The sequence below is a fragment of the Erinaceus europaeus genome, chromosome 11, assembly GCF_950295315.1.
Source record: "Erinaceus europaeus chromosome 11, mEriEur2.1, whole genome shotgun sequence".
Classification (NCBI taxonomy): Eukaryota; Metazoa; Chordata; class Mammalia; order Eulipotyphla; family Erinaceidae; genus Erinaceus; species Erinaceus europaeus.
Genome location: NC_080172.1, coordinates 94,664,807 through 94,676,831, shown reverse-complemented (window position 1 = coordinate 94,676,831; position 12,025 = coordinate 94,664,807). Strand labels below are relative to the sequence as shown.

At 37.2% G+C, this 12,025-nt stretch overlaps 1 protein-coding gene across 3 annotated transcripts in view; it reads left to right on the top strand.

The window, feature by feature from the left end:
- The window catches only part of ERICH3 (glutamate rich 3), a 118,685-nt gene that overhangs the window by 82,006 nt on the left and 24,654 nt on the right, over positions 1–12,025 (top strand). For all 3 annotated transcript variants that reach the window (XM_007528116.3, XM_060202184.1, XM_060202183.1), the window contains 2 exons: positions 235–533; positions 7,947–8,183. In XM_007528116.3, coding sequence (XP_007528178.3) covers positions 235–533; positions 7,947–8,183 — 536 coding nt within the window. The remainder of the gene's footprint in view (positions 1–234; positions 534–7,946; positions 8,184–12,025) is intronic.

The following is a 12,025-nucleotide window of genomic DNA, read 5'->3' as shown; positions in this document are numbered from 1 at the left end:
TAATTTGAAACTATAGTTATTTCCTGTTTTTTTGCTTTGGGTAAAATTATTTAGAATGTCTTATAACACAATAGGACAAAATAATAGAAAACAGTAACTTTAAAAGGTTCTGTTATTAATAAAGAGTAAACTGTTTCAGCAAACTATTGCTTATAGCTTATCTTATTGGAATGAAATATCCTTATGACCCCATTACAAAGATTGGTATAATTTTGTATTAATATTTTTTCACAGGTGCATTATTGCAATGGGCCTTGACAAAAAACCAACTCCATCAAAGCCTAGGAAAGAAAAGAGTATTGAAAAACAAGAGGAACTGAGGAAGAATGAAGGGAAACTAAGGAAAGACAGAACATATAGGACACCTAGAAGGAATGAGATGGAGAAGAACAAGACCTCTGCTTCAGCCGGTTTTTCAGCTCAAGAAGAAACCAGCCTGAGAGAAGTGAGAACTGCTGTGGAAGAACTGGAATGCAAAGGGAAACCAGGACATGATGTTTGGGAAGATTACCAGGAAAATGTATTGAAATATGGTAATGAAAAGAGCACACCATGTTCTTTTTTTGTTTTGCTCAGGTCATTAAAATGTGATTATCAAGGCTAGGTGGTGGCTCATCCTGGGAGAGTTCCCAAGTTCACACAAGGACCTGGGTTCAAGACCCTAGTACTCATCTCCAAGACCCTAGTACTCATTGAGCCACAGTGAAAACTATGAGTAATAGTAATAATGATACTAGTAATAATAGTAATAAATAGTAATAGTAATAAATAGTAATAGTAATAAATGGTTATCAGCATTTGCAAGAGTATCTATTATGTGTTGTGGCCTCAGTTACAGCGTTCTGCAACCTCTGAATCCATGACTGTTTTTCATGGAGTTTTGTCACCAACTTATGAGGAAGGTTCTAGATTTAAAGATGTCTGTGTTAGGAGGAAGGGGAAAATGAGCCTATGTCTTTGTAAATAAGAGTCTTACTGATTTCTGCAAAGACTATTTTTCAACAAATAGAATTTTGACTATTTAAGTATTTGAATATATTTTTATTCCTTTTTGTTGCCCTTGTTTTTTTTATTGTTGGAGTTATTATTGTTGTTATTGATGTCGTCATTTCTGGATAGGACAGAGAGAAATGGAGAGAGGAAGGGAAGACAGAGAGGGCGAGAGAAAGAAAGATACCTGCAGACCTGATTTACCACCTGTGAAGCGACTCCCGTGTAGGTGGGGAGCCGGGGGCTTGAACCCGGATCCTTCCACCGGTCCTTGCACTTTGCGCCACATGCGCTTAACCCGCTGCGCTATAGCTGACTCCCTGAATATTCTGCTCTAGTGAAATTGAGGCTTTTGTAGCAGATATGCACAACCTATATGAATATGTAGTAATGAGTAAATGCTAACTAACCTATCCTTTTGCCTCTCTTTTTCCTTAATCCTTCCTTTTCCTTTCTCTACTTCTCCTCCTCTTCCTCTTTCTCTTTTCTCCATGTCCTGTCCCTCTACTTACTCTCTCCCTATGTGTAGAAAGAAATGAAGTGATAGATAAACATGCACAATCCCATATACCTTATTCATATAATGGCATCAATAACAGCAGTGATAAAAGTGTCAATACTGACCTCTGCTTTAGGCATTTTCACCTACTTACCCTCACCATTTGATGTAATGTGTCTTACAACTTACTCCACTTCATAGATAGGGAAATTCGGTCTCAAGTGTACAGAAAAAAAAAAAAAGAAAAGAAAAACTCGCATTCATACTGTAGAGAGAGAAAAAAAATTCTTTCTAGGTTCATTGGTTGGGTCACTATAAAATTAGTCGAACCTAGGAGAAAAATAACATAGTTAGCTAGAACATGGGGACACTCCGAGATGAGTAGCTCAAAAGAGTGGTAAGAACTTGAGTTTATACAGCATCGTAATGAAAGAACAAAACATTCTTTGAGAAGTGACAAGATAAAGAAAAATGACTTTGGAATAACAACTTGTGGGCTAGTGGGAGAACAAGTATATAGAGAAACTGATGGTAGATAAGAGCTGACTTCAGTCAGCTGACCTTTTAGTAAGGTTTATTATGGTGACTTCCTAGTGTCTTCTCCAGGCCAAGGAACTAGAATGCTTTCCTGTGACTTATTTCTGTCCTTTTTAGTAGAGAGAAGCACCTATACAAATATATATTCTAATATATAGTTTTAAGTATATGAGGGGAGATCAGAACATGTTCTAGTTTTGACTTCTCACTTGTCTTCAACTCAAAATATATTCAGCTACTCAGCAATACCCTAATTCTAGAGACCCAACATTCAAGCACTGTTAAAATTTTCTTCTTCCAGTGTATCACTTTACACTGATAGTATCTGGTTGTGGATGATATCTTCAGAGAATCAGAAAAGGAGCTTATTGCTTGAGTATTCTTGCACTCTAGAGACAAAACTTTAGAGAAGCAAGAATCATAGACTTGAGTGAACTGTAGTAGGAAACTGAAAGATTCTACATTTCCTCTTCCTCACCTCTCTCTGTTGTTTCTCAAATAACCCAAGTGAATAATTATAAGATTGTTGTACCACTGGACATTTTATGCTCAGTTATTAGGAAAATAATCATTCCAGCTTTATAAAAGTTATCACTAGGGGGCCAGGTGGTGGCACATCTAGTTGAGCACATATGTTCCAATGTGCAAGGACCTGGGTTTAAGCCCCTAGTCCCCACCTTCAGGGGAAAGCTTCACAGATGGTGAAGCAGGGCTGCAGGTATCTCTCTGACTCTCTCCCTCTCTCTCTCTCCATTCCTCTTCATTTCTGGCTGTTTGTCCCCAATAAACACACAAAGATAATTTTTTTTAAAAAAGGGTGTCACTCATAACACTTTGATCCTGTCTACCTCTCGGTGATTCTTTGTATTTTTAGATTGAGATTATGTATATCAACTATAGTAGGAAGACTAACAAATGGGATGTTTTAAAAAATTTTTTTAACCTTTCTTTTTTTATTATTTATAAAATGGAGATATTGACAAGACCATAAGAGGGGTATAATTCCTCACAATTCCCACTATCAGAATTCTCTATCAAATCCCTCCAGCCTGAAAACTCTCATGTTTTCATGTGCTTTAACTTTTAAGGTATATAGTTTTATTAAAATCATATTCAATGCAGGCTTTTCATCTTCTCCATTTGTTCACCGTAAACCAACATGGCTATTGCTGTGAATGGCACCCTTTATGCATATGATATAGCCTTTCTCAAGATCTTTTTCCTGTTTTGGCTAGGTAATGGCCCTTAAATGCCCATTTTAAATTTCCATTGAAAATACAAATGAAGAAATAGCAGCAGCAGCAAGGCTTTGACTCTGCAGAGCAGCAAGGGCAACCGGAAGCTTGAGTGGAGGTCAGCAAGGGAGGGTTGCAGCTGGATTGATGTTGATGTCGCCTTGACTCACTTCCTCATTAGTGAGGATGGTAAACAATAAACTAATTAAATTCTCTGGAAGAAGGAAGATGAGATAGGGGAACAAAAGAAATTAAGAAAAGGAATTCAGAAAGCTTGCTGCCAGTTTATTCATATTGAAACCTGAGTAGATGACACAAAGAAGGTAATCTTTTTTCTAGCGTTTGCCCTTCTTCCATAGCCAGTCAACAGCATCAGGTTGAGCCTGATGTCTGCTTGTTGCTGGCTTTGAAAGTGACTGGGATCCATGTGGATTCAGTCGGCTAGGAAGGATCGTCAGTTTCCCCAATAAATGGGTACTCACGGGATGCACCACGAGAAGGTCGATCCAATGCATCCCAAAGAAGGTAATAATGGGAATAGACTGCTGGTGGTTAATAGATGGCTACTATTTAGGTGTGATCATAGTGGTGGGTAGAACAAAGCTGAACAATCCTTGAATTTCATGTTTTGAGAGAAAACATTGAAGTGCTGGCAAAATAAGAGGCAGGAACTGTTCTTCTGCTTCACAACATGTTCCTTCAATTTTATGCTCTGCTTCAGTAATATAACCATAATTGCGTCCTAATTGTGGACACTTGTAGTTCGATTTTAATCAGGTGTTTCCATTAAAGTGTATTGCTGATAACAGAGCACATGTTACGTGTGATTTCTCCTGTTCCACAACTCTCTCCACTCCCAATTATAATCACTACAACTACCAGTTCCTAATATTAGGTACCTACTGTCCATGGCACAGTACTCAAAGTTTGTTATTTTAAGAATCACTGCTTTCAGTCTTCGTCAGCTTTGTGCATGGCAGGTTCTATTTATGTCAGTGATGAAGACATGAGTAGTCTGAAGATTAAATATGTGAAGCATATTATATGTCTAAGAGTACACAGTCACTGCATATTTTAAATGGGAATTGGGCACATGATTGACTATCTCTAAACATCTCACATCTCACCATCTGTGATACTATTGATAGATTTGCAGTAAATCAGTATGTTTTGTCTGGCCCCCTGCTTGACCTGTGATCAGTAGCAAATATTGTCAAGTGACATGTGTATGTGCTTTGCTCTTTTTGACTAGCCTTAACTCCTTTTATGAACTCTTCTACAGTCTCTAAATGATATTCCATCTTCCTTTGATTCTATTCCACTAGTCGGACATTATCTTGCATAGTAAATCATGAGTTGTATATAAAAATCCACAGTATAGTGTCTAATAGTACTGAAACACTTCTGAAGATCCCATGCAAAAATATCTAAGCTGTAAGTATATTATTTCTTGTGTATTTGTTTTGTTTCCTTAACAAAATTGAGCATTACTTGACTGCAGCACAACCTGTGTTGTTCCAGTGTCTTTACCTTGAATTACTTTTTATTCTAAATGTTTTTTATTTGTGATTTAATATGTATTTACAGAATTACAAGATAATAGGGGTACAACTCCATAATATTCCCATCACCAAGTTCTGAATCTCTAACGCTTCCACTGTAAGCTACAGAAGTTTTAAGGTTGTAGATATAGGTTAAGTATTATTTCTATAACTGTCTATATATTTGCCCTTATTTTGGTTGTTGTTGTTGCCTCCAGGATTATTGCTGGGGCTCATTGCCTGCAGTATGAATCCACTGTTCCTGGAGGCCATCCCCCTTTATTTTTATCGCCCTTGTTTATTTGCCTGTTTTTAAAATTTACAGTGCAATCATTGACTCATGCACACAATTTCACTGTATAATAGCTGCCCTGCCCCCCTCCTCAGAGTCCTTTGCTTTATAGTGCAATACATCATGTTCAGTCCATGTTTCACTTTGTGCTCTCCCTTGCCTTATTTACTTACTTACTTATTTATTTATTTATTTTATTTTTAAAAATATTTATTTTATTTATTCCCTTTTGTTGCCCTTGTTGTCTTATTGTTGTAGTTATTATTGTTGTTGTCGTCGTTGTTGGATAGGACAGAGAGAAATGGAGAGAGGAGGGGAAGACAGAGAGGAGGAGAGAAAGATAGACACCTGCAGACCTGCTTCACCGCCTGTGAAGCGACCTCCCTGCAGGTGGGGAGCCGGGGTTCGAACCGGGATCCTTATGCCGGTCCTTGTGCTTTGCGCCACCTGCGCTTAACCTGCTGTGCTACAGCCCGACTCCCTTACTTATTTATTTTAATTTTGCTTTTTCCCCCTCCCTTTTGTTGCCCTTGCTGTTTTATTATTGTTGTAGTTGTTATTGTTGTTGATGCTGTCTCTGTTGGATAGGACAGAGAAATGGAGAGAGGAGAGGATGACAGAGATGGGGAGAGAAAGACACTGCCTGTGAAGCGACTCCCTTGTAGGTGGGGAACAGGGGGTGGGTGGACTCAAACCGGGATCCTTACTCTGGTCCTTGCACTTCACACCACGTGTGCTTAACCCACTGCACTACCGCCCAAACCCACCCACCTCCACCACCCCACCCCACCCCCTCACCCCCACCTAATTTTTTTAAGGTCCCATCTTCTTCTTTTCCTTTCCAAGTCACAGAAAACTCATTACTACATTCAAGCATTCCACTCTTTTCCCTCTTCTTTCTCCAGATCCTTTCAGAGTTCTCTGGTTATCTTCCCCCTATAGTTTCTCCCCCACTGGGAGTATGGATTAATTTATTTATTTTTGGGGTATAGAAGATGAGAGTTCTGGTTTCTATAATTGCTTCTCCACTGGACATAGGCATACTCTCAGCCTGTTTCTATCTTTTCCTAGTGGGGTAGAGCTATGGAGAGGTGAGGTTCCAGGACACATTTATGAGGTCCTCTGCCCAGGGAAGTCAGGATGGAATCATGGTAGTTTCTGCAACTTGGTGGCTGAAAGTGGCAAGATATAAAGTGGGACAAAATGATTCATGAATAGGAACCAAAACATAGGAACAGAGCAGATTAGATTAGGAATCTTAGGGTGGAAGAAAACTACAAAGTCCATTTTAAGCATGTTCTGAGGGGCCCATTACTTTCACAGTTTTTGCTTAAGTTTGCTAACTGTGTCAGTCCCCACCATTACTGCTTTATGGCGAGTGTAAGGTGCTGGGAAGGCTGGCACGAGGACTTAAGATGACATTCCTGATTGTATCATGCAACTTTACCCTTTTTCTCATAGAAGATTCTCAATAAAAATCTTAATTAACTAGTAGCTAGTCAATTGTGAGGAACTACTTTATTATTTGACCTGAAATATTTGGATTAATATATTTGTGTTTATTTGTATCTTCTGCTTTTATTGTGCAGTATAAATCAAATTATTCATCATCTTGCTTATTTTTTAATCTTGTTTTATTGACAGTAATGTGCATTTCTTGTTTCTCATATTAAATCTCTGTCAGGAGAACTTTCTCATGATGAATTCTTTTTGTTTGTTTTTCTTCATTATAGTTTCTGATTTCATTTTTCACTTATATCCTCGTCATACATTCCTGGTGTTAGCACAACATTCTTTATATGCACTGGGTATGCGTTTCTAAATTAACTTTTATTCTCTGATGCAATTAAAATTGCTTTCATGTAATAAACCAAGAGGCCACCACCACTGAAAAAGAAGCCAAATTGTCTAATAACTAAAACATATGAAATAAGGAAATCTTTATTTTAATTCTTTTCTTTTAAGGATAATTGTTTATTTGCTTAATTGGCTCTGCATGGAATCTTTTTGCTCACCTTGGCATGTTGTCACTTCAGGATTTTTAGTTTTGGGTGGAAGGTAAAGGGGAACAATTAAATTTGAAAGGTGAAAAAAATTATAACCGCAAGGGACATCTGGAATTTATCTGATGTGACAATTTTCTTTTTCTGCTACACATTTGTTGTACCTCTGTAGGGAATAAAGCAAATTAGTGGCCGTGACAGGAATATTCTATTTTCTGAGAATTTTATTCTTGGAATGTAATTATTTCACTGACTGTAGGGATGAATAATGCATATGATTTCAGTTCTGACCTAGGTATAGAATTCTACATAATGCCTTTTCTTGACGTCCATTTGGTTCTCAAAGAATGTGCTATTAGCAGTGTTACTTTTCAGAGCCTTTGGACTTGATTAATTGAATTTTTCCACTTCAGTATTCATTAACTTGATATCCAAATATTTTGAACATTCTTCATATGAAATCTGACCTCACTGGATCTTCAAATTAACTTTCATTATTGTAACCCTGTTCTCTTCATTTTTAATTTATTTCTAATTTATTGTTTTCTATCAAGTTCTTCTCTTGTCCATTATGGTTATTCTAGATGATAATATCCATTTGTAGAAGGGCTTTTATTAGGTTTCAAGCTTGTCATTTGGCGCTTCATTTCTTTGTGTTCTGGTATGCATAACTGATTGCAGTCTTTGATCACTTGCTGTTAGTTTCCCATGTTCACTAATTGTGTGAAAAAGAAGTTGAGAAAGGCCCAGAGAAGAGACCATATAGAGTCAAAGTTCTCATTAAGACGAAATGCGGTAAGTATCAGGGATTCTATTTTCATTCTCACAATGAAGATTTTCTTTTCTTAGAATATGAAGAAGATTTTGAAGTAGATGAGGAGAAACAAGATGAGAAAGCTAATGAAGGAGGACAGGCTGATGATCAAATAAAAAGAATGTCAAAGTCACCCTCAGATGATGAAAAAGATAATTTAGACCCTGGAAAGAATAGTAAAACCTCATCAAAGAAGGTACCAGATGCTGATGACAATGTGAAAGATGAAGATGATGGATGCTCTGAGAGTGAATTGGAAGATGAAAAGCAAGGCAAGTTGTTTAGCTTATCATATGACATAGGCCGCTTGGCAAGGATGCTTAATGTTGGTCTTGTCCTTATATATACTGAGATAATCTTCTTTTAAGGGAATATTTAGAGCATGGTTCCATAACCAGGAAGCCAGAGGATGTTGCTAGATTAATCTTCCTTAGATATTCAAGTCATGAAGTCACTTTTTAGTTTTTTATCTTTCCTTTTATTTGGTAAAAATTTTCAGCAGTGTTATGTCTCCTGGTTTACTTAAAAAAATCACTAACTTTTTTTAAGTCAAGTTATCTCTTCCTACATATATGTACCACTTTGCAGTTTTGGAAAAAAGAAAAGTAGCCTACTTCAAGAAAGAGTTGTAGAATACTGCCCTAGATTCTTCTTAATTTTTAATATTTTGAACATAAAATTATGTCTATTCTGTGGAAAGGTTGTCATTGTTGACAAAAGTGACATTCTCACAAGCACCAAAATTTCAGACTTTGTTCTCCTTATCCTTCTTCTCCTTTCTCTTCTCCTTCTTCCCCTTCCACTACTCCTACTCCTTCTCCTTCTCCTTCTCCTTCTCCTTCTCCTTCTCCTTCTCCTTCTCCTTCTCCTTCTCCTTCTCCTTCTCCTTCTCCTTCTCCTTCTCCTTCCTCTTCTCCTTCTCCTTCTTCTTCCCCTTCCCCTTCCACTACTCCTCCTCCTCCTCCACCTCCTTCTCCTTCTTCTCCTCCTCCTCTTTCTCCTCCTCCTCCTTCATTTTTTCTTCTCCTCTTCCTTCTTTTTCTTCTTCTTCTTCTTCTTCTTCTTCTTCTTCTTCTTCTTCTTCTTCTTCTTCTTCTTCTTCTTCTTCTTCTTCTTCTTCTTCTTCTTCTTCTTTTTCTTCTTCTTCTTCTTCCTCTTCCTCTTCCTCTTCCTCTTCTTCTACTTCTACTTCTTCTTCTTCTTCTTCTTCTTCCTCTTCTTCTTATCCTCCTCCTCCTTTGACTTCTCCTTCGCCTCTTCCTCCTCCTCCTTCTTCTTCTACTTTTTTATCACTGGAGCCTAAACTGATTATATTGCTCCTGGCAGACTCTTTTTTTTTTCCTTTGTAATTTTAAATAGAGAGACATGAAGGGAAGAGACATCACAACACTTGTCCACCATTCATGAACTTTCCCATGGTACTGTACATGGTGCTCTCATGTGGTGCCTGGGGGTTGAATATGAATCTTTCCACATGGTAAAATGTGAACTCTACCATGGCCTTTAAAAGACCATGGTATACCAAATTAAATGTCCAGTAGGAAGAAAAAACCAATATGGGGAATTCTGCCAGATCAAAGCTCTTCCCTAGGCATTTATGAGTAGTAACAATGTTTTATGTTAAGTATGTGTATATTTTTATATTTTGTATTTCACCAGAAAATGAGATCAACTTGACAAGGTAATATTTCTATATTCAAATAAAAAAAGATTAGGGCAGTAATTGGATCTTCCTTAAAGGAAAAGCTTTAGTCATTTGGACCTATAATTATTGAGTAACTGGCACAGATATGTAAGGTTCAACAACAAAGACTACTTGTATGTACATAATTGGAATCTTATGTTTGCAAAGATGTCCCATGGGTATTTATTAAGAATCTATGTTAAACACTGTGCTAAATATTTTACATGGATTATCTAACTTACTTCAAACAACCTTAGGGAGGAGTTTGCTACTTTATCTGCCTCTATTTTTCAAATAATGAAGTTTGAAAGTGGAAAAATTAAGTAACTCATAGAATTAGGAAGCAACAGAACAAGGCTAGTAGGATCACCTAACTTCAGAGCCTGGGTTTTTGCCTTGTTTGTACATGGGTGAAATTTGACAAGTGGCTGCTTGGATTTATTCTTACAGAGAATAGAACTATATGCATTGCTCTCATGATTACATGATTGCTTGGTTTGCTCTTAATATATCCATGAACTTAAAATTTTAAGTTTGAGTAAAAAAAAAAAAAAAACCAAAAAAAAAAAAAAAAAAACAGTGCCAAGAAATGCAGTGAAGGTGTTGGGGAGATGAACAGAAATCCAGAAAAAGTGACCATAACATTTGGTGCCTACATAATGAATCCACCACTCCATGTGGCCATTTTTTTCCCTTTTTTTATTTGATAGAACACAAAGAAATAGAGATGTCTGTAGCACAGTTTCACCTCTCATGAAGCTTCCCTCCTGCAGGTGGGAACTCGAGATTTGAATCCTGGTCTTTGTACATGCAGACATGTGGGCTTAACTAGAGGCACCACCGCCAACCCCCAAATGTAGACTTTTAAATAGATATGAAATGAAAGGTTCCAAAACACATACAGTTTAAGTCTTATATATGGGGGGATTTAAAAGTAAAAAATTAATTTGGCCAATTGCTTTGTTTTGTTTCAGTAGTGTGCTATTATACTGTCCTTTTCAAAGGCTCTTTCACATTCTTGTTACTTATATGAAAAGTCTATCATTACTCACAGTAACATCTCATTTCTTATTACTGTTTCTCCCCTCCCTCCACCCCAGGCTCTTTTATTTCATGTTGTTTTATTTTTAAAACCTGATCTCATGTTATTTAAAAAAATTAATTTTAGGGAGTTTCAGAATTAGAGATTTCATTCAGCAAACAAGTATCATATATAAAAAATGAAAACAACATGCTAGATTCCTTGCAACATTCTATTAAAAAGCCTGGCAGCATTTTATCTTCAAAAGAATAAGAGGAATAGTGTGACCACTGAATCCCAGACACCAGTACATCCCTTTTATTGACATGATTAAGAATCTTGCCGTTAGTATTTGGATGTGTTTCATTTGAACCTCCCTGCACCTGTTCCCAGAGGGCAAACAATTGCCCAGGCTGTCAGTCTTGTGACAAGTTGGCCCTATTTAAACTGCCAGCTAACAACTGCGTCGGGCCCGCCTTGATGAATACACTGAGTTGAGCAGCGGGTGAGTGATAAAGTGCCCTGCATTAAAAGCTGAATAAGAGACGACTCTGGTAAAGGAGTGATATGTGAGACTTCCCATCATTTAAAAAGAACAACAACTTCCCTGTCTCTGATTCTGTGCTGGCAACCTCAGGCAGGGCTAATTCACCAGTTGGAAGTATACTGTTATAGATGAATATTATAAGGGTGAGGGGAAAGTGTCATGTCATACTGAGATTATTCTTGGACACTTTGGAAGATAGTGCCTATGAGTAAGAAGTAAAGAATGGTAAGTAGATCCTTGGGTAATAGAAAGAAGAATCTGCTCCCAGAACACAATGGAAAAATGAAAACAAACAAAAATACATACATACCGAAAAGTGATAACATGTTACTTGTACTGATTTCTAGTCTGTAGAAGAATTCCTTTACAGATTTTTACAAACTGAGAGTCACCAAATAATGTTTACTTGACTTAACTGACTTCAAGGATTGCACACTATTTCTTTATCTTAGTGTAAATTTGAAGAGAAAGCACACAATGGAAGGTTGCACCTTCTATGTTAACATTACATGTACAGTGAAACCACAGTGCATGGACTTGAGTGTAACTTGTCTGCTCTGTGGACCAGAGAGGACTGGGGGGGAGGAATGGAGATGATTTTTTAATCAGTTATTTATTTTCTTACATTTTTATTTGACATGATAGAAATTGAGAGGGGAAAGGGGAAGGGGAAATGTGGTAATAAAAGAAGACACCTGCAGCACTGTTTTCCTCTCTCATGAAGCTCTTCCCCCAGGGGCTTGAACCCAAATTTTATAATTAAGAGTCTATATGTATGATATTTCATGCTTAAAATATTTTTCCTTAATACTAAGAATTTATCAGTCTATACTCACTTTTAAATTATTAATTTTCAGATAGA